Genomic DNA, 22,796 nt, shown 5'->3' on the forward strand with positions numbered 1-22,796 from the left:
TCTACATTTTCCAAGCTATAAATTAAGGTTTAGAAACTTCTCTAGTTACACGCTAGGTGGCAGTCAATAACGATAAAAATACGAAAATATTTATTTACCGGAAATAGTTATCGTAACTTCCTTTTAAAATCATGCCACTCGCATTCCACCAGGGATAACACATGCGTATTAAATAATACAGAAATCTAACGATGCGAATTGAAAAATGTTACTTTTGTTCGGGACCTGTGTATCCCGGGCACGGTACGATGTTTGTGCGGAACGATTGCAAGGTATGCTTTTTTTTTGTGTCCTACTTTCTGGATTGATGGCGTCCATGCTAATATGTTAGCTGTTTTGCTAACTTCCTACTGTAGCTAGTTTTGTCAGTTGGGATGTTTTTTTTCTTCCAAATGTCTGTAGCTATGTAACATCAGACAGTATAAGCCCAGGTGCCCAACTATGCCATATATAACCTATTTGTTTTTCACCTCTTAGCTGTCTTTTAACGTTTGAGTGCAGTTTCATAGCCAGCCAGGCCTGTTATTGTTGCCAAGTGAAGTCTGTCTCACTCGGCAGTGAAGGAGATATTGGCTTTGCTAAAGCTGTAGTAGTGTTGTTTCCGGTACATTGAGGGGGTCTCTCCATGACTAGACATAGACCAGTTCTTGTTGCTGCTACCATGTGTATAAATTAAGTAATGACTAAAATGTCTTTCCAGACGTTCAGGTTTTGTAAATCAAAATGCCTCAAAAACTTCAAGAAGAAGCGTAACCCAAGAAAGACCAGATGGACCAAGGCTTTCAGGAAAGCATCTGGCAAGGAATTGACAGTGGTGAGTTCCCACATTCACCCATGCAAGTTGTAGAATGTGATATGATTGATTAACCATCATAAACGTTTTGCCCGTGAGTCTCTTACTAAATTATTTCCAACACAGGATAACTGCTTGGAGTTCGAGAAGCGCAGAAATGTGGCCGTCAAGTACCAGAGGGAATTGTGGAGCAAGACAGGTACTTGTTATGGCTAAAGTCCAGGGGTGTATTTATTAGTGCAAACCGTAGTGAAACGTTTTGCAATGAAAATATCTTATTGGACAAGTCAGCGCTGTATTCAGTACTTCTTGCCATGGAAAAGGTTTACCGTTTTAAGGACCAAACAAAAATAATGAAACCGGGATGGACCTACCTGAGTTTGTCCAATATAAATTCTAGTTTTAGTTGGAAATTGTATTCCGCTTGGAGTAAACAGTTTCTGATAGACTTAATTAACATTTTGCAACAGAATCGGGTGTAACGAATACACCCCTGATTGGTGCCTCTGCTTTGGCCCATTTGATTCTTACTTATTACATCCCTGCCCTCACTTTCATCTTTCAATTGTTTTCATACTCTATTCAAGTCAATTCTCACATGACAGATTGAGATCATGCCCTCCGCACATTTACATGACAAACGTTACTGTATGTTCCATGATGGTGTATGTTACTACTACAGCATAACATCAAGACTACTGTTGCTAACTTCTACGTTTTTGTTAATAACCTTGTTGATCTGTTAAATCCAACTAATTTTGTTATTTTCAGTGGAGGCAATGAGGAAGGTGGAAGGAATAAAACGGAAACGACAGGCACAGTTCATCTTCAACAGGTGAGCCTTCGCTTTCCTCCCACAGATAAGAGCCTGGTTCAATTTGAAATTGTTGGCCACACTAGGAAGGCATGGGACTTCCAACTTTATAATGGTAATATTAGTATTCCATAGAGTGAGTTAAACTTTAAGTACACAGTCCCTGCTTCATAACATTACTATGAGTTTGAGGAAAATAACTAGGCTAACATAAGGCCAGTTTCGCCAAGTATTGGAGTCTGATATTCCTTTAAGCACTGTTTTCAAATTGATTTTGCCATATTTCCTCTATCCCTTTTTTGATCAGACTGAAGAAGGGCAAGCAGTTGGAAAAGGAGGAAGCCATCAGTGAAGTGAAGAAGAACATTCACCTCATCAAAGCCCCACATGCAGGTGAGTTCACTGATTTCCCTTGTTGCTGTTAGTATTTTACGTTGTGTGTATGTATGTATGTATATTTATATAATTTGAGAAATTAGGTGATGGCATTCATTCCACTTTGAGTTTGCATAATGAAATATAGAATTTTGCTAATCAATGTTCCCCCCATATGCAGGCAAAGCCAAGGTTATGGAGGAGAAGATGGTGCAGAAGTTACAAGATGTGGAAATGGGTGACGTTTAGCAAGTCCTTATTGGGGCGCTGCTGAAATAGAGACCTACAAAGCAACCACGGGCTCTATTCATAACATCCATATACTTTCCTTTACCATACTCTGGACAACATTCTGTGAAGAAACAACCATATTTAGCACTGCAACCCAGTGCAGTTCTGGGGTGCTAACACAATATAAATACTTTGAAAATAATTTTGTGGAGTGTTGTCAAATGATGGATTGAATAAAGTATTGTGTCCTGACATTTGTTTTGTTATTCATCCACATGAACTTTGAAATGGCACATTGTCGAATATGTTTGAAGTTAATTACTGTTATTTTGAGTTTTGGTGAAGACATGCTGAATTCCAGTACTTCAAGTACAGACATGGCACATAGGGAATTGAATGGCAATATATTTCTTTAGAATGAATGCAAACAAAAATCCCAATTGCTAAATCCTGCTAAAATAGCGACGCTTAACGGCTATAGGAAATGTGCCCGTGCACTTACTGCGTGAGCGAACGCGGAAGTGACACGTTTTCTGTTTATGTGAGAAAAAGATGGCAGAGAGCAGCCCCATAGCAGTGAAGCGATGCGATTCTGCATGTGTATATGCCGTGAGCATGGAGGCTATCTCAGCTCTGACGGAGCTGGATGATCTGGAGCGGGTCTACCAGCAGCTCTGCACGGAGGAGGTGAGAATTATTCCAGCGAACAGTTGTAGGGATGCAAAGATGTACCCATAGACTGTGTTAGCATAGCTAGCTAAACCAGAAGCATTTTTCTTTTGGAATTCTACTCGATCTGCCTTATAAGCTGGGTGGTTCAAGCCCTGAATGCTGATTGGCCTTATACAACGGGTATGATAAAAAAAGTTTGTTTACTGTTCGAATTACGTTGGTAAAAAGTTTATAATAGCAGTAAAGGACCTCGGGGTTCATATACCACGGCTAAGGGCACTCTGCGTTCTTAAGAACAGCCCTTTGCCGTGGTATGTTGGTTTATTTACAACACCTCCTCGGGTCTTATTGCTTAATTATCCATTGCCTTTATCTATTGAAGATGAATGACACATTAAAGCTATAATGCTGGAGGGTGAGAGAGACTGACGGTCTTTGTGTGTTCATCTACCACAGAAAAAGGTGGAGATTGAGCTGGAGAAGTTGGTTGGGCAGCAGGGGAACATTGACACCAAGATGCTCGCTCTTCAAAGGATGGGGTAAGTGTGTGTACTTTAGAGAGGGAGAGAAGTTTCACTGTCTGTGAGTACATCCCAATAATCTAGAAGTTTCCATTCCTTATCTCCTTTTCTTCATTTGCACTGGTGTGGAAGAGATGGACTCCGGGGAAAGCAATATCTGGTAGACATTCACCACTGGGATTTCAACAATTTCAGATCATTATAGATGAAGGAAAGGGGATTAGTTGTGAAAGCTACGGTAGACTATTGAGATAAATACCATGTCTAATCCAATATCAATTCTCCTCTCACATTGTCCCCCAGGCCCAACCTGCAGCTGATAGGAGGAGATGCCAGTCAGCTGTCTGGCATGATTACCTTCACCTGCAGCCTGGCAGAGAATGTCAGCAGCAAAGTCCGCCAGCTAGACCTGGCGAAGGTACTATCTACAGACATGCTATTTACACCCATATAGACTCACTCACGGAAAGCACTTTTCCATCCATAGTTTTTATACAATGGGGCGGCAGTGTAGCCTAGTGGTTAGAGCATTGGACTAGTAACCGAAAGGTTGCAAGTTCAAATCCCCGAGCTGACAAGGTACAAAATCTGTCGTTCTGCCCCTGAACAGGCAGTTAACCCACTGTTCCTAGGCCGTCATTGAGAATAAGAATTTGTTCTTAACTGACTTGCCTAGTAAAATAAAGGTAAAATAAAAATAAACGAGTAAAGTCATACCGTATAAAAAAAAATTGCGACAGCTGTGATGGAAACAGGAAGTTTCAGTACAATTTTAAAAAATATCAACGGATAATTTGTTAATTCGACATGGTGGATTTTTTGTGTCTATAAAAAAAAGAATGTGAGAAATGGTGGGGGCCTTTATGTAAATATTGAAAATGTTATTTGTATTTATTATGGATCCCCATTGGCTGCTGCTGTGGCCTGTGTGCCCTCAGGCCACTTCTCTACTACCACATCTACAACACAAAATCCATGTGTACGTGTGTGTATAGTGCGTATGTTATCATGCGTGTGTATGCATGTGTCTGTCTCTTCATAGTCCCCGCTGTTCCATAAGATGTGTTTTCATTTGTTTTTTAAATAAAATTTTACTGCTTGTATGAGTTACTTGATGTGAAATAGAGTTCCATGTAGTCATGGCTCTATATAGTACTGTGCACCTCCCATAGTCTGTTTTTGACTTCGGGACTGTGAAGAGACCTCTGGTGCCATGTCTTGTGGGTGTATGCAAGGGTGTCTGAGCTCTGTGCCAGTAGATCAAACAGACGCATTCAACATGTCAATTCCTCTCACAAATACAAATAGTGATGAAGTCAATATCTCCTCCACTTTGAGCCAGGAGAGATTGACATGCATATTGTTAATGTTAGCTCTCTGTGTACATCCATGGGCCAGCCGTGCTACCCTGTTCTGACCCAATTGCAAGTCCCTCTTTGTGCACATGACTGAACAGTAGTACAGGTGTGACAACTAGGCCCTGTGGGACCTGCCTTATTGATAGTGCTGTTAAGAAGGCAAATAGCTTTATTATGGATAGACTTCTCCCCATCGTAGCTACTGTTGTAGCAAATATGTTTTGACCATGACAGTTTAGAATCCAGGGTTATTCCAAGCAGTTTAGTCACCTCAACCTGCTCAATTTCCACATTATTCATTACAAAATTTAGTTGAGGTTTAGTGAATGATTTGTCCCAAATACAATGCTTTTAGTTTTTGAAATATTTAGCACTAACTTATTCCTTGCCACCCATTCTGAAACTAACTGCAGCTCTTTAAGTGTTGCAGTCATTTCAGTTGCTGTAGTAGCTGACATGTATAGTGTTGAGTCATCCGCATACATAGACACACTGGCTTTACTTAAAGCCACTGGCATGTCGTTAGTAAAGTTTGAAAAAATTAAGGGGCCAAGACAGCTGCCCTGATTCTACCTGGATTATGTTGGAGAGGCTTCCATTAAAGATCACCCTCTGTGTTCTGTTAGACCGGTAACTCCTTATCCACAGTATAGCGGGGTGTAAAGCCATAACGCATATGTTTTTCCAGCAGACTATAATGTCAAAAGCCGCACTGAAGTATAACAAAACAGTCCCCCACAATATTTGTATTATAAATTTCTCTCAGCCATTTGTGTAAGTGCTGTGCTTGTTGAATGTCCTTCCCTATAAGCGTGCTGAACATCTGTTGTCAATTTGTTTACTGGAACATAGTATTGTATCTGGTCAAACACCATTTTCTCCCAAAAGTTTACTGAGGGTTGGTAACAGGCTGATTGGTCAGCTATTTGAGCATCCTCATCGTCTATTCCCAGGGACCTGTAGGCCCCTCTGTCTTTAGCCAATATGTGCCATTTCATCTCTGGTCACTACTGCCTTCGAATTCTGCACATTCAGTGACAACTGAGTAAAACACTGTACTATGAAATTAGTAAGGGCCTGCATGGAGTATGTCAAATTGTTAATCCCCTTACCCTTTACTACAACTCCTGCAACCGGAAAGATTACTTTACTAGGGCTGCCATCATTACTAGGGCTGAGACAGCAGATGTCCATAAGCTTCATTATTTTGAGCCACTGCTCTTTTAGCTCATCCATTCGATCTGAAACTAATTTGCAAAGAACTGTTCAGCAACTCAGAAGCAAGTAATGTTGCTACTGTCAGTTCAGTTTTCCCCAAATAACACCCTTTCCATCCCCTGGGGAGGAAAATGTAGCCATCACCCCCACAGATCCAGAGATGATCCGGAGGTGTCTCCATGCCTTTGCCTATGTTTGACACATTTACCCTAGTTATCAATTGTTGTCCATCCAGTACATCAATACTACTGGTATCTGTTTTTAGGCCTGGGTAAGACAGGCAATTAGTGGTGTTTCCTACATCCGCATTCCCTGAGTTGCAGATACAAACAGTGGGAGTTTTTGTAGGTTTTAATCCTCTCAACACAACGTCTCCTTTATCATTTAGGGGCTTTACACTACCAGTCAGATACTCTCCCCATTGTACTTTTGGAGGTCCTATGCATTTACTCAGCTGGGAATTGTTACCTGGTTGTACACTAGGAACCTTCTTCCTCCTTGGCCATTTAGTCTCAATTGGCCCACCCTCCTTAAATTCTTTAGCTGCATCTGAACTATTACCTTTTGTCTTATTGCATAATCCACCTTCCCATGTTGCTTCCTCCCCTTAGTGACCAACATCAGAGTAGTATAATAGCTGTTTCTTTGTCAAACCCTAGTATTGATCCTTTGCATGAAATGGAGTAATCCACATCCAAAATCATTCTTTCCAATTGGTTCCCCACAGTAAGGCTGTGGAGGTGGATTTCTGGAAAATCATTACCCGTGTGCCAGATGTGTTCCCCTTCCCCTGTAATCCTATGTCTGTCACTGCTTCCACCCATTTATTATTCTCCACATCCCTGTCCACAAAGGGAACGAGTACAATTTGGAAAACAATAATTACCCTGCATGTGTGTTTCCATGGTTGCGATTTTCTTGTTTCACAACCATAGTGTGTGTGTGTGTGTGTTTGATGGTGTCCTCGACATCTGATGACTCTTCAGGTTCTGTGAACCCTTTGTTGGTTCTTCTGGCTTTTGGTCTCGGCCCTCTGCTTCTGTCCTTTGGCTCGGACCTTCTTCCTCCTTCAGATGTTCTCGGGGCCCTGCTCTCCCTCCAGTCGCTCATCCATGGCTTCCACTCTGGGAGATATGATGCCAGTCGGACCTCTCCTCTACCCGCAGGGCTGTTGGTATTACCATGGTTACCTGGAACAGACCCATCCATCGAGGTTGGTTCCATTTCCGCTTGTGGACCCTGAGTTTCACCCAGTCTTCAGCGTTTATGGGTAGCTCATCAGGGTCTTCACCTGTGATTGGTTCTGCTGCTTTCCTAGTGTGAGAGTGGAGAAAACTTACAACAGAAGTTAGTTCCTTCATGTACTCAAGATGGTTACACTGTGTCTCGGTTATGTCTATCTGTCGGTCAGTCATAGGTCTCGCCCTGGGGTGTTCATTGGTCGTCTTGTTAACATTTCATAAGGTGTACACCCAATACCTTTGTTAAGGCTGCTGCACATTTTCTTGAGGACAAGATGTAATCCCTCTGCCCATGTTATTCCTATGGAATGGCATAGTTTGGCAAGGGAGCCTTTCAGGGTCCAGACCTCTCAGTAACTCCCGTTACTCTGCGGTTGATGGATGGACACAAACTTCTGGTCAACACCCATTTTGGCCATTTGGGCAACCACATCTCCTATGAGATGGGTCCCATTGTCTGCAAACAAACCTCAGGCACTCTGAACCCGAGTATAATTTCCCTAACTAGCAATTTTGCAACTGTTCACACAACGCAGTTGGTGGTGGGATGGTTCCACCCACCTTGTAAACCTGTCAATTATCACCAGGCAATATCTCTTTCTTTCTTTCTGCTCGATCATGTCTATGAAATCCATAGCAAGGTGGACAAAAGGTCCTTTTGGAGTGGAGTTCCCTTGTCTATGTTATATAACAAACATGTCGCGTAATGATAAATGAACTGTTTTACGTGCTGATTCAAATTTTGGCAAAACCATTGTGCCGAAATCTTCACCTCCTACTAAATATCCCCCTTTGATGAATGGCTCACTCCATGAGCCAATCGGCAAATATTAAAGATCATGGTTGATGGTAAACAGGGCATCCCAGAAAAAAAGATGTAGCCATAAGCTAGACCTAGGACAGAGAGCACACTCTCTCTCCCTCCACACTTGGTGATTTGAGAATATCAGCCTGCTGCTGTTTCTCAAGATTTGTAGTTTCAGATGGACACAAATTACTAAAAATAGAATGCTTGTGTGTGACAATGGGAAACAGCCAATTTGGCCGCCTCATCAGCTATGCTGTGACCAATTCTAGGATATTCACACCAACCCGTGTGTGCCTCAACCTTAACAATAGCCAATGTGTTAGGTTTTCACATAGCTTCAATCAACTGTTCAACATAAGGTATGTTATTAATAGGTGTGCCTGTGGTATTAGTAAACTCTCTTGCTCTCCAAATCCCACACCATGACAAACAAATCCCAATGGCATATGCTGAGTCTGAGTAGACAGTAAAGACCTTCCCTTCCCCCAATTCACAAGCTGTGGTCAGAGCTAATAAATCTGCCTGTTGCGCTGATAAATGGTCTGGTAGGGGCCGAATAACCTCAATATCACCTTCCACATCTACTACAGTAAATCCTACATGTTTCTTCCCTGTGCTTTGATCTACATTTGATGTCGGAAGTTTACATACACCTTAGCCAAGTAGATTTAAACTCAGTTTTTATTTATTTTATTTGACCTTTTATTTATACAGATTCTTCTCATTGAGATGATGTCTCTTTTCCAAGAGAGACCTGGTCCAATAGCAGCAGGGGGAACGTTTCAGACAAAACAAATTACATACACCAACACAACATTAAACAAAACTATAAACACACATACAGTACAACAATTACATATTACATTAAAAACACAAACACCTTGACTAAAAACAGCTGGCCTAAAAACAATTACACTTTTCTATGATATATACATCAATCAAGTGTTTAAACTCCACCAACGAAACTAGATCATCACATTTTAAAATGTTCAGGAGAGAATTCCAGGACCACGGTGCTAAGTAACTAAAACTATTTCTACCATGACCTGTTCTAATTTTTAGTTCTGTTTGAAGCAAAACAGAATGGGACCCTAATTGAAATTTATTTACTGACCTGACTAAAAAAGAACAGAGATACTGACCTGACTAAAAAAGAACAGAGCATTTTACCCAATATGGCCTTATAAATCAGTGTATACCAGTGTTTAAGCCTACGCAAGGTCAATGACGACCAGCCAACAGCGCTGTAGAGATCACAATGATGTGTTAGATGTTTTTGATTTGTAATGAACCTGCGGGCTGCATGATATACTGAATCAAATGCTCTCAGGGTAGTGGCTGAGGCCTGCATATATACATTGCTCAAAAAAATAAAGGGAACACTTAAACAACACAATGTAACTCCAAGTCAAGCACACTTCTGTCCACTTAGGAAGCAACACTGATTGACAATAAATTTCACATGCTGTTGTGCAAATTGAATAGACAACAGGTGGAAATTATAGGCAATTAGTAAGACACCCCCAATAAAGGAGTGGTTCTGCAAGTGGTGACCACAGACCACTTCTCAGTGCCTATGTTTCCTGGCTGATGTTTTGGTCACTTTTGAATGCTGGCTGTGCTTTCACTCTAGTGGTAGCATGAGATGGAGTCTACAACCCACACAAGTGGCTCAGGTAGTGCAGCTTATCCAGGATGGAACATCAATGCGAGCTGTGGCAAGAAGGTTTGCTGTGTCTGTCAGCGTAGTGTCCAGAGCATGGAGGCGCTACCAGGAGACAGGCCAGTACCTCAGGAGACGTGGAGGAGGGCAACAACCTAGCAGCAGGACCTCTACCTCCGCCTTTGTGCAAGGAGGAGCAGGAGGAGCACTGCCAGAGCCCTGCAAAATGACCTCCAGCAGACCACAAATGTGTATGTGTCTGCTCAAACGGTCAGAAACAGACTCCATGAGGGTGGTATGAGGACCCGACGTCCACAGGTGGGGGTTGTGCTTACAGCCCAACACCGTGCAGGGCGTTTGGCATTTGCCAGAGAACACCAAGATTGGCAAATTTGCCACTGGCACCCTGTGCTCTTCACAGATGAAAGCAGGTTCACACTGAGCACGTGACAGACGTGACAGAGTCTGGAGACGCTGTGGAAAACGTTCTGCTGCCTGCAACATCCTCCATCATGACCGGTTTGGCGGTGGGTCAGTCATGGTGTGTGGTGGCATTTCCTTTGGGGGCTGCACAGCCCTCCATGTGCTCGCCAGAGGTGGCCTGACTGCCATTAGGTACCGAGATGAGATCCTCAGACCTCTTGTGAGACCATGTGCTGGTGCGGTTGGCCCTGGGTTCCTCCTAATGCAAGACGATGCTAGACCTCATGTGGCTGGAGTGTGTCAGCAGTTCCTGCAAGAGGCAGGCATTGATGCTATGGACTGGCCCGCCCGTTCCCCAGACCTGAATCCAATTGAGCACATCTGGGACATCCTGTCTCGCTCCATCCACCAACGCCACATTGCACCACAGACTGTCCAGGAGTTGGCGGATGCTTTAGTCCGGGTCTGGGAGGAGATCCCTCAGGAGACCATCCGCCACCTCATCAGGAGCATGCCCAGGCGATGTAGGGAGGTCATACAGGCACGTGGAGGCCACACACACTACTGAGCCTCATTTTGATTTGTTTTAAGGACATCACATCAAAGTTGGATCAGCCTGTAGTGTGGTTTTTCACTTTAATTTTGAGTGTGACTCCAAATTCAGACCTCCATGGGTTGATAAATTTTATTTCCATTGATAATTTTTGTGATTTTGTTGTCAGCACATTCAAATATGTAAAGAAAAAAGTATTTATTAAGAATATTTCATTCATTCAGATCTAGGATGTGTTATTTTAGTGTTCCCTTAATTTTTTTGAGCAGTGAATATAACATCACTCAAATCTAAAACCGACAGTAATGTACGTCGTACCAGCTCCTTCCTGGCCTCAAAAGAGAAACGAGCCTTATGCCGGTAATAAAATCCTATTTCAGCTTGAGCTTCCTTATCAAGTTCTCTACATGAAGCTCAGCTTATCATCAACCCACACACCCAAATCGTTGTACACTTTGACTTGCTCTATAGTATGTCCAGCCAATGTAGCAATGACATGATTTGTGACATGCCTGGCATTTGACATGCCATGCATTTTGTTTTACCAGAATTTAGAATCAGCTTTACATCATACAGATTCTGTTGTATGATAAATGCTCTTTGGGCATTTTCAAAAGCTAAAGATAAACTACTACCACTTGAATAAAGAACTCATGACATTTAATCCTAGTAAAAATTCCCTGTCTTAGGTCAGTTAGATCACCATTTTATTTTAAGAATGTGAAATGTCAGAATAATAGTAGAGAGAATTAATTATTTCAGCTTTTATTCCTTTCATCACATTCCCAGTGGGTCAGAAGTTTACATACACTCAATTAGTATTTGGTAGCATTGCCTTTAAATGGTTTAACTTGGGTCAAATGTTTTGGGTAGCTTTCCACAAGCTTCCCACAATAAGTTGGGTGAATTTTGGCCGATTCCTCCTGACAGAGCTGGTGTAACTGAGTCAGGTTTGTAGGCCTCCTTGCTCGCACAAGCTTTTTCAGTTCTGCCCACAAATGTTCTATAGGATTGAGGTCAGAGCTTTGTGATGGCCACTCCAATACCTTGACTTTGTTGTCCTTAAGCCATTTTGCCACAACTTTGGAAGTATGCTTGGGATCATTTTCCATTTGGAAGACCCATTTACAACCATGCTTTAAATTCCTGACTAATGTCTTGAGATGTTGCTTCAATATATCCACATAGTTTTCCTACCTCATGATGCCATCTATTTTGTGAAGTACACCAGTCCCTCCTGCAGCATAGTATAGTTGGCGAGCCCATTCAGGCTTATTTGATGTGATCTAATGTTTTGATCATCTAGTGTGCGTGCCTTACAAGCATTCAGTTATTTTAATTTCATTGTATTAAGGTTTTACGTAACTCCTGTTTTTCTAGGCTGTCTCGTTCACCTTTTCAGTTTGTTTACATAGTGTCTCAGTGACTCAAAATATCTTTGGTTATTTGTTTACTGCATCTGTTTGCATTGACACAGTAAATGTTTCCCAAGGCTACACGTTTTTGGGGGACTTCACTTCAATTTTAAAAGTTTTGAGCGTCATTTATGCCCAGCAAACGTTCAACGTTGCGCACACGTAGTTTTTTGGTCTTGATTGTAAGTTGTCTCAGCGTCAACTAGACAATTATTATATATATATATTTGTATTTTTTTTGTCTTACTACAATTTCCTTGCTTCAAGTTAGGTTTTTGGCTGAGAGCCTTTATACATTTTTATTTATTTTCTCTCTCAATGCCTGTTATAAGACTGCGAATATAATTATATACATCTACAAGTGGTGCTTTTGTAATTTCGTTTGCACAAGGGATTCACTTTTATTTTTAATTTTTTTCTCCTTTTGCTGCTTGATCCACTAACAAAACGCGACTTTAAAGAGCAGGACTGTGGGTTTAGGTTTAAGACCGCACTCTCACAGACATACTGTGCGAAGAGAACATGTTCTATTTAAGCTTGTGCCTCGTTCAGGGAGATACTGTCTGGGATGGGGGAGGGGTGGGGGGAGGAAGGTTGAATTGTTCAGTTCTAATGTTGTCATTCTGTCTTTTAGTTTTTTGTTCTGTACTTTTTCCAAACATCTTGCACCGTACATTATTACTCTGAGCCAAGTTATTCTGGGTTTTTTGGGCGCTCATTGCTTTTCCACTTTATGCTCTAATGACAGGATTGTATAACGGGAATGCCCAGGGGGGCCGAAATAATGCGATCAAGTACATTTCGTGGAACATCAAAGGGGTTAACAACCCTTTGAACCGTAAGAGGGTGTTGACACACGTAAAGGGTTTGAATGCAAATGTTGCATTTCTACAAGAGACTCACTTGAGGACTGGTGAGCATTTTAGGATGCGTAAGGCCTGGGTTGGTCAAGTGTTCCACTCTAACTTTCATAGTAAATCAAGAGGTGCTGCCATTTTGGTTGATAAATCTACTCCCTTTGTAGCTTCTGAGGTTATTGTTGATCCTAAGGGACGATATGTCATAGTAACCGGTAAACTGTTTCCTACCCCTCTTGTTTTGGCTAGTGTTTGCTCCCAATTGGGATGACACAAGTTTAATTTCTTCCTTTTTATCTGCTATACCCAATTTAGATTCTCATTTGTTGATTTTAGGGGGGGATTTCAACTGTAAAATGTCCCCAGTTCTTGACAAGTCCTCACGAAGAACTACAGGCCCATCTAAATGTGCCCTACTTATTCAATCTTTTCTTCAGAAATATGCTATATTTGAGGCCTGGCGTATCCTACAGATAAACAGTATTCCTTTTTATTCTCATGTTCATCAAACATACTCCCGGATTGATTACCTCTTTTTGGACAAAAAAACTTCTGCCTAGTCTTCGGCGGTGTACTTACGAGAGTATTGTTATTTCTGACCATTCACCATTAGTGCTTGAACTAGAGTTTCCCCAGCGACCTCCTATGTATTATCAATGGCGTCTTAACCCCATTTTACTCTCAGATAAGGAGTTTGTCAATTTCATTTCTTCTGTAATCACCTTATTCCTAGAAATGAATTCAACACCAGGTATGTCCTGATCTAGCACATGGGAGTCTCTCAAAGCATACCTACGTGGCCAAATTATTTCATATACAGCCAACCAAAACAGAGTTCGCTCTCAGCGATTTCGGGACCTGAGCGAATCCATAGCCACATTGGATGAGAAGTATGCTACGGATCCTTCCTCTGATCTGCATAAAGAGCGCCAACTACTCAAATCTGAATTTGATGAGCTTTCTATCAGGCAAGCTGAACAGTTACTCTTGTGAGGGTAACCTCAGACAGCCTCGTTAAGCCACCTCTCCAAAATAAAATAACTAGTAATGGGTAATTGTCGCTGAATTACTTCTAACAAATAAAATAAAAATCATCAATCATTAATTTCTCGTATGCACGTATGTTTCCGAGTAAGTTCTGCAAAATAGAAAAGGGTCCGAGTTGTTTTATTATTCCTACCGTCATATATCTTAGTGATGTCACTGCCTACGTCATTACCTTCTACTCATGAGACCAAAACCATGCCTACACAGCAATATAAACAAGAGTTTTAGTGTTATCTAAAATAGCAGTAAATGTTAACTCCCTAGTTGATTTATAGTGGAATGTCTGACTAGTCTCTTATCTCTTACACTCCTCTGCAGAGTTCTGTCTGTCACACATTTCTCAGACAGTTTCTTTATAAGGGGCAGAGATTTAGAAAAGGCTGGAACAATATTAAACCTTTTATTATGTATGTATGTATGTGTGTGTGTGTGTGTGTGTGTGTGTGTGTATATATATTAGTTCATCTGTAGTCTAGGACCCCATAAATATTAATACAACATAAGCATAATCAATTATTCTAATACATCAAACATTTGATACAGCCCCTATCATGACCCTAAGGTGAACCCCTGACAATTTCATTAACCTTGTTTCTTAAGCTACATATGTTAACGTTAACATTTTTAGCACTTTTCTGGGATGCTTGATTGTTTTCATTGCTTTACTGGTGAGCTTAGCAGAAGTATACATGCTCATGTTATTTATGTTAGTGCAGGGTGAGCTGCACACAGTGGATTTCCTACTAGGGCACACCGGCTCAGTAGGTAACAGTAGAAATCTGGTTCATAGGCACATGATTACTGCATACAATAGTTTTGGGATCAGCAGAAGCAGTAAGAGGGAAATAAATTCAGTTACCTACATTGTGTCTTCCAACATCCCTGGGATAATGTTAATTTGCTGAAGAATTTTGACAACTCATTGACACAATGGTAGGGATTAACTGAGCTGGGCTTTGGTTCATTGATAAGTCATTATCTTTGTAATGCTTTGGGTCATTGTAATGCTGTGAAAGGATCCAGGAACCCAAACTATTTGGCTGGGAGCCATCCTCCTTATAAAAAGAGCTTTGTTTCCAGAAGGTATAAATATTGTCAATAAATGTTACACCCACAGAGCTGCATTAGTCTCATAGCCAGTTATTGAGGGCTAAAAGTCTGCTGAACCGTTCAATGCCACGATTTAGGGAGGGCAGAAGGCCAGATATTATGGGGTGTTTGTTGGTAGTGGTGACCATCATAACGCGGTAAACTAGGAGTCATGCAATGATATGGTGTGTTATATAAGTTATGATCAATTTCACAGGGTGATGAAAGTGCATGGAGATGAGCTTGATACTCCTTTCCAATAAATATTGAGGTTCTTATTCTGGTCACATGATGATCGATGCTTAACTGCTATTTGACAAATAAAAATATTCTAGCTCTTATCCAAAATAATCTCATGTAGACTAGCCTAGATGTATCTGCAAACTGTTGGCTAGAGCGCACGTGCCAAGACCAGAGCAGGCACATTTGCTATTTAACGCAACAGTTTTTATGACAAAACTAGTTGGAAATGCGATGGAAACACATTGAACTTTCACTTTTTTTTAAATTCAGTACATGACAACTTAAGCAAAAATTTACATTTTGTGTGCACTACATCATCACGCACAGATTTTTATCCACAATAAGTCAGTTTCCCACTGATGTGAAAATGCATATATCTTCTTAATGCAGATTTTTCAACATTCGCATCGAAACCAAGCTAATCACACACTTACTGTATGTGTGTAGACATAGTTTTATATCCTAATCCCTCTCTTAACTATGTTCCGATCAGCTCCAATGAGTGATGTAATGACGCATTGTTTGTATGTGTGTTCACAGACCCGGCTTTATAAGGTTATCCAGCGGGCTGATGACATCCTGGACCTGAAGTTCTGTACAGATGGCGTTCAGACGGCGCTACACAATGAGGACTATGAACAGGCTGCTGCCCACATCCACCGCTACCTTTCTCTCGACCAATCAGTCATTGAGCTAAGTCGCCAAGGAGAAGAGAGTAAGGGAAATTATTAAAAGTTCCCGGAATTTTACAACCCTAGTTGTGAGTTGTGGTGGAGCATAGGGGCCTATGCTCCACCACAACTCACAACTAGGGTTGTAAAATTCCGGGAACTTTTAATAATTTCCATAGTTTTCCAGGAAACCTGGTTGGAATGAGCTGAAAATCCGGAATCCTCCAAACAGGATTTCTGAAAATCCAGGAAACTTATTGAAAGTTCCTCTAATTTTGCAACCCTACTCACATCACACTTCACACATAATTTTGTATCGAGGGCCGCATTGGGATTTCTAAATTCAACCGAGGGCCGCAGTTTTTTTGGGGGATCGATTTTTATTTTTTTTTTATTTTTATTTTTTTTGTCAAAATAAATGATTATTAGTTATTTAAAAATAGGAAAGTCCATTATCATTTCTGCATACTTTCTATCTGGTTTTAGACATTAATATTTTGTAGGGATGCACTGATGTGGGATTATTTATTTGATGGCCTTTTTAACCATTCTAGCACAGATCCAAGTTTCTATGTTCATAAGGGTAATAAGAAAATATGTCAAATGTCCTTAATATGGGAAAGGTGTAAAACATTTTTGAATTTGGATCAAAGTTACTGAAATGCATTGGAAAGTTCAGGAAATCAGGGAAGCACATCAGGTAATGTGCAGAAAGTAAGATCTGCATTGCTTTCAGTTTTTGTCACAGTCCCTTCTAACGTGTTCTGTGCGGTCTTTGATACTATTTTCTGCTCAGGCAGTGCTGTGGACGCTAGCCTGGCCATGCTTCAAGAGGCAGAGCAGCAATTGAAAGTCCTGGTTGCGGACAGACTGGATGAGGCTGTTACCAGGGGTGATCTGGCGCAGGTGGAAAGATTCTTTAAAATCTTCCCTCTGCTTGGCCTCCACGAGCAAGGCCTGGCTCGCTTTGGCCAGTACCTCTGCAGCCAAGTGAGTGGGGTTGTCCATGCAATAGTGTGTGTGTGAGCGTTAATGCTTGTGCATTTGTTTCTTCACGGTTGTCTTTTTCTCTCTCTCAGCTGGCCTCTAAAGCAGATGAGAACCTGCTCTTGGCTGTGGGAGGAGAGCTGGGAGAGAGGAGAGCTGCCCTGGTCTTTGCTGACACCCTGACTCTGCTGCTGGAGGGTGAGGGACGGACCATAATGATTATGTCTTTTTAGACATGTCTGTAAACGTGTTGGTTTGTGTGTATGTATAGGAAAATAGAATTGGTGGAAAATATTTAGTGTGTGTTTCAGGCATAGCTCGTGTTGTGGAGACCCACCAGCCCATCGTAGAGACGTACTACGGTCCAGGCTACCTGTATACTCTCATCACTCACCTGCAGCAGGAGTGTGACCGACAGGCCCAGAAAGTAGTTGACAAGTTCATCCAACAGAGAGACTACCACAACAAGGTCTGTGTGTCGATTGCATTCAATTCATTAGATCTTTAAATTACAGACTATGCTAAGAAAGTGTTATTAAATTGAATGTCTCTGCTTTCAGTTTCAGATCGTCCAGAGCAGCATGATGAAGAGCGTGCCCACTGAGAGGATTGAACCCAGGTCAGTGTGACAGTTCAGCCTACTTTATTTCAACAGCATTACTCAATGTCATCTTTTGGTGTGGTGGGCAATGCATGTGTACTATGCATATTTATGATGCGTTTCACCTGTGTGTGTGTAGGGAGCTGGATCCTGTATTACTGGAAGTCACTCTGATGAATGCCAGGTCGGAGCTTTACTTAAGATTCCTGCGCCGTCGCATGATGGCTGACTTCGAGGTTGGGGATGCTACGGCAACACCTGGCATCGTCCAAGGTAAGACACCCAACACACACACTTATAAAACCCTGTACACACGTTGTTGACTGTGTTAGTAAGTTTGGTTGTCTTTGTTTCTTGCTACAGAGCACAAGCATAATGTGGAGAAACTGCTGAAACACTGCATGCTGGGCCAGCTCATGCAGGAGCTGATTGGCTACTACATTCCAATGGAGGAGTACTACATGAGGGAGACCGTCAGCAAGGTTAGCCACCACTTCGAACTATATAGCAGTGGGTTTCATTTTATCCCTGAATCAGCCCCTCATTAGAAGGAAAATAATGAAAACCAGCAATACTGTCGTCGTCCTCAAACCCAGATTTGAATACCCTTGATACACAGTATACATATGTAACCACATAATAGTAATAATGATTATATTAATTCCCTTTGCCCCTCTCTTCTAAGGCTGTAGCTATGGATACATATGAGAAGGGTCAGCTGACATCCAGCATGGTGGATGACTGTTTCTACATTGTGAAGAAGTGCATCAGCAGAGCTCTGTCCAGCTCCAGCATTGACTGTCTGTGTGCCATGATCAACCACTCAACCTCAGTGCTAGAGTCTGACTTCAGGTAGACAGCAGTTAGACACACACTCAATCAATAATTTGAACACTCATTTGAATCTCATTCCAGCTCACACCCTCCTTTTTCTCTCTGTCTTCCACCAACCCATGCTTCTCTTTCCCTCTGTCTTCCCCCCCCCCATTCTCTCTGTCTCTCTCAGGGAGGTGTTGTATAATAAGCTGAGGCAGGGCTTCCCTGCGACCACGCTGCAGGACATCCAGCGTGGGGTGAGCAGTGCAGTGAGTCTGATGCAGAGCAGCCTGCAGCAGGGCAAGTTCAACAACCTGGGCATTGACAGCGCAGAAGTCGCCAAGGCTGCCTTCTTGGTGAGGGACTAGTGTACACACACAAACACTGACCGACACACACAAACACTTACCTCCAAACTGAACATTGAATGCACGGAAAATGCCAAAGCATTGTTCCTGGTAAGAAACACACACATTCTAAAACACAACTGGTCACAGATGGCACACTAAGGCAGCATTCTTGATGATTAACAAGGAACAGACAATAGACACATACATTCACTCACACCCGTCTTTCTTTCTATCCCAGGTGACTCTGAATAACGTGGAGGTGTGTAGTGAGAACATCACCACTCTGAAGAGGAACCTGGAGGTGAGTTAGCTTACTGCTTATATCATCTCTTTAGTCTTCTAAAGAGTAACATTTCAATAAGACAAACTATGTGTAGTATACCACAGATAATGACGTTTTCCCCTCTCTCTCTTTCTCAGAGTGATTGCTCCAAGTTGTTCACGCTGGGGGCGGGATCAGGAGAGCAAGCTAAGATTGACAGCTGTCTGTCAGACCTCGTCAACACGTCCAGCAAGTTCAAGGATCTCTTGCAGGTTGGAGGACGCATAAATGTACTCAGATCAGAGTGACACATGATCTGTCTCTGTGCAGTTGTGTTAAGGGGGTCTTTGACTTCATTGTGCAAGAAATACTAGTAACAGTAGTAGTACTAGCAGCAACATTTATTTGTAAGTCACAGTGATAAACTGAATTGTGTACCAATTTACATGCATAGACAATATACAACTACATAACGTCACCAGTGTGTCTAATCTGTATGGAGTAGAACTAACTCAGTTGTGACCCTCAGGAGGGCCTGACGGAGCTGAACACCACAGCCATCAAGCCTCAGGTCAAACCGTGGATCAGCAGCTTCCTGTCCATCTCACACAGCATAGAGGAGGTACGAACACACACACATACACACTGGGCCACACCCTTTCCCCCCAGTGTGTGACTGTAATGTTTTTTTTGTGCAGGAGGAGTTTAATGAGTACGAGGCCAATGACCCCTGGGTCCAGCAGCTCATCGTCAACCTCGAGCAGCTCATGGCAGAGTTCAAGGTAACCATACTTTTGCTTAGCCTCAGGAATACATCTCCCACATTATCATTTTACAAACTCTTTCTCTTGTCCCCCTTTCTATAATCTCTCTCTCTCTTGTTCTCTCAGGCGGGGCTCTCTTCAGTCATCTACGACACACTGACCAGCCTCATGACCAGTTTGGTCTCCATGGAGATGGAGAAGACCATCCTGAAGTGCACCTTCAGCAGGGTGAGATATCCCAGGCCTGGCCACAGGGTGGCATCACACCTACCACATGCGCTGTCTGTGACGTAATGATAAGAGGCCCTCTTTTAATGTTTTATTTATGATTCCAGAAGGATGGTAGATTAAGCTCCTTTCCCCTTGGCATCTGCCTCTTTAGACGGTGTGTGTGTGTGCTGTAATTTAGTGCAAGGATACTAAAGCATTTTATTGCAGGCCACGTATCCCCTCTTTCTTTTTCTGGGATGTTCTCTGTTTGATCCTTTGATCCTTTTTGATGTGGTCTTTGTTTAAATATTTAATTGCTGGTCTGGATACCTTTTTCTGTTTCATGCTCTTGATTTTAACCCCTTATTGCACCTGTCCCTTAGCTGGGAGGGCTTCAGTTTGATAAGGAGCTGCGTTCTCTGGTGGCCTACCTCACTACTGTCACCACCTGGACTATTAGGGACAAGTTTGCTCGACTCACTCAGATGGCCACCATCCTCAACCTGGAGCGGGTAATCTGCAGTATACACACACACACATTTCTCAACCCACAGACAATCACATAGATGGGGTCACATACAGTGCATTCGGAAAGTATTCAAACCCCTTTACATTTTACATATTTTGTTACGTTATAGCCTTATTCTAAAATAGATTAAATAATTTTCCTTATTAATCTACACATGAGACCCCATAATGACAAAGCGAGAAAACATTTTTTTTTTATGTTTGCAAATTTATTAAGAATAAAAAACAGCTTATTTTCAGACCCTTTGCTATGAGACTCGAAATTGAGCTTAGGTGCATCCTGTTTCCATTGATCATCCTTGATGTTTCTACAACTTGATTGGAGTCCACCTGTGGTAAATTCAATTGATTAGACATGATTTGGAAAGGCGCACACCTGTCTATATAAGGTCCCACAGTTGACAGTGCATGTCAGAGCAAAAACCAAGCCACGAGGTTGAAGGAATTGCCGTAGAGCTCCGAGACATGATTGTGTCGAGGGACAGATCTGGGGAAGGGTACCCCCTTCTGCATCATTGAAGGTCCCCAAAAACACAGTGGCCTCCATCATTCTTAATTGGAAGAAGTTTGGAACCACCAAGTCTCTTCCGAGAGCTGGCCTTCCGGGCCGAACTGTGCAATCGGTGGATAAGGGCCTTGGTTATGGAGGTGACCAAGAACCCGATGGTCACTCTGACAGAGCTCCAAAGTTCCTCTGTGGAGATGGGAGAACCTTCCAGAAGGAAAACCATCTCTGCAGGACTTCACCAATCAGGACTTTATGGTAGAGGGGCGAGATGGAAGCCATTCCTCAGTAAAAGACATGTGACAGCCCGCTTGGAGTTTGCCAAAGGGCACCTAAAGGACTCTCATGAGAAACAAGATTCTCTGGTCTGATGAAACCAAGATTGAAATCTTTGGCCTGAATGCCAAGCGTCACGTCTGGAGGAAACCTTGCACCATCCCTACCGTGAAGCATGGTGGTGGCAGCATCATGCTTTGGGAATATTTTTCAGTGGCAGGGACTGGGAAACTAGTCAGGATCGAGGGAAAGATGAACGAAGCAAAGTACAGAGAGATCCTTGATTAAAAACCTGCTCCAGAGCTCTCAGGATGTCCTTGAGTGGCCCAGCCAGAGTCCGGACTTAAACTCAATCGAACATCTCTGGAGAGACTTGAAAATTGCAGTGCAGCGACGCTCCCCATCCAACCTGATAGAGCTTGAGAGGATCTGCAGACAAGAATGGGAGAAACTCCCCGAATACAGGTGTGCCAAGCTTGTAGCATCATACCTAATAAGACTCGAGGCTGTAAGCCTGCCCAAGGTGCTTCAAAAAGTACTAAGGTCTGAATATTTATGTAAATGTAATATTTCTGTTTTTCATTTTTTTATACATTTGGAAAAAAATCTATACCTGTTTTTGCTTTGTCATTATGGGGTATTGCGTGTAGTTTGATTAGGGGAAGAAAAAAAAACATTTAATCAATTTTAGATTAAGGCTGTATCGTAACAAAAGGTGGAAAAGGTTGAGGGGTCTGAATACTTTTCTAATGCACTGTATCTATTTACCACTGACCCTCTCACTTTGTAGACTTTCATGTCTCTGTATACACAGGCCTGTTCTCAGAACTGTGTGTATGTTATTGTGTTTCTAGGTAACAGAGATCCTGGATTACTGGGGCCCGAACTCTGGTCCTCTAACTTGGCGTCTCACTCCAGCGGAGGTCCGGCAGGTTCTGGCACTCCGCATCGATTTCCGTAGTGAGGACATCAAGAGGCTCCGCCTCTAACCCTGCTTCCCAGAGAATGTGCTGGTGCACATGTTACATGGGACTGGACTCATGCTGATTGGTCTTTGAGGAAAAAGAGGAGTGTGCAGGTGGATCCCCTGAGAGGAAGTCCCTGCTGCTCCTAACCTCTGTTGGCCTCATAGGGGCAACCTCTTCCTCTGCCTCCTAACTACAAATACAGTGATAGATATTTGTTTTACCCCCAAATGGTTACAGTTAGGTTTGAGGTAGGGTGATCTGATCCTAGATCTGTAGTTAATGCTACTTCTACCTCATACAGCCAATCAGAGCCAGGAGTAACAGCAGTAATGGAACTATGGGATTGTGGAACAGTGGGATTATGGATTTGAGCCTTTTGGCTTGGATTAATGAATATTATGTAACATATTAAATGTAAAATATTAAAGTGTTCTCTCGAAGATGTCTTTTTTTGTCATTAATTTATATTGAAAGCCCTTTAATGGAATCCATCATATTGAAACTGGGCACGCAGAGACAGACGAGAGCTATACTCTC

The 22,796-nt window shown here is 42.2% G+C and overlaps 2 protein-coding genes across 2 annotated transcripts; both read left to right on the forward strand.

The window, feature by feature from the left end:
• Positions 1 to 107: 107 nt before the first annotated feature.
• LOC135549464 (probable ribosome biogenesis protein RLP24) lies at positions 108 to 2,465 on the forward strand. Its single transcript, XM_064979460.1, has 6 exons — positions 108 to 272; positions 701 to 814; positions 920 to 992; positions 1,565 to 1,628; positions 1,915 to 2,000; positions 2,164 to 2,465. The coding sequence occupies exons 1-6, from the start codon at positions 192 to 194 to the stop codon at positions 2,229 to 2,231; spliced, it is 486 nt and encodes a 161-aa protein (XP_064835532.1). The 5' UTR covers positions 108 to 191; the 3' UTR covers positions 2,232 to 2,465.
• Positions 2,466 to 2,729: 264 nt separating this feature from the next.
• On the forward strand, positions 2,730 to 22,699 carry cog4 (component of oligomeric golgi complex 4). Its single transcript, XM_064979472.1, has 19 exons — positions 2,730 to 2,900; positions 3,342 to 3,424; positions 3,710 to 3,824; positions 15,862 to 16,036; positions 16,789 to 16,982; positions 17,072 to 17,177; positions 17,291 to 17,448; positions 17,540 to 17,598; positions 17,720 to 17,853; positions 17,944 to 18,062; positions 18,266 to 18,432; positions 18,587 to 18,752; positions 18,985 to 19,047; positions 19,167 to 19,280; positions 19,538 to 19,630; positions 19,707 to 19,790; positions 19,899 to 20,000; positions 20,366 to 20,494; positions 22,146 to 22,699. Exons 1-19 carry the CDS (start codon positions 2,766 to 2,768, stop codon positions 22,278 to 22,280), a joined length of 2,331 nt encoding a protein of 776 aa, XP_064835544.1. The 5' UTR covers positions 2,730 to 2,765; the 3' UTR covers positions 22,281 to 22,699.
• Positions 22,700 to 22,796: the final 97 nt, after the last annotated feature.

Source organism: Oncorhynchus masou, chromosome 1 (assembly GCF_036934945.1).
Source record: "Oncorhynchus masou masou isolate Uvic2021 chromosome 1, UVic_Omas_1.1, whole genome shotgun sequence".
NCBI lineage: Eukaryota > Metazoa > Chordata > Actinopteri > Salmoniformes > Salmonidae > Oncorhynchus > Oncorhynchus masou.

Bases quoted from the DNA above. Each gene is read 5' to 3' on its own strand.
- cog4 (XM_064979472.1), top strand. From the start codon at position 2,766: ATGGCAGAGAGCAGCCCCATAGCAGTGAAGCGATGCGATTCTGCATGT. The intron at 17,449-17,539 runs GTCTGTGTGTCG...CTCTGCTTTCAG, and splicing joins AGAGAGACTACCACAACAAG to TTTCAGATCGTCCAGAGCAG. The intron at 17,854-17,943 runs GTAAGACACCCA...TTCTTGCTACAG, and splicing joins AACACCTGGCATCGTCCAAG to AGCACAAGCATAATGTGGAG.
- LOC135549464 (XM_064979460.1), top strand. From the start codon at position 192: ATGCGAATTGAAAAATGTTACTTTTGTTCGGGACCTGTGTATCCCGGG. The intron at 815-919 runs GTGAGTTCCCAC...TTTCCAACACAG, and splicing joins CTGGCAAGGAATTGACAGTG to GATAACTGCTTGGAGTTCGA. The intron at 2,001-2,163 runs GTGAGTTCACTG...CCCCATATGCAG, and splicing joins CATCAAAGCCCCACATGCAG to GCAAAGCCAAGGTTATGGAG.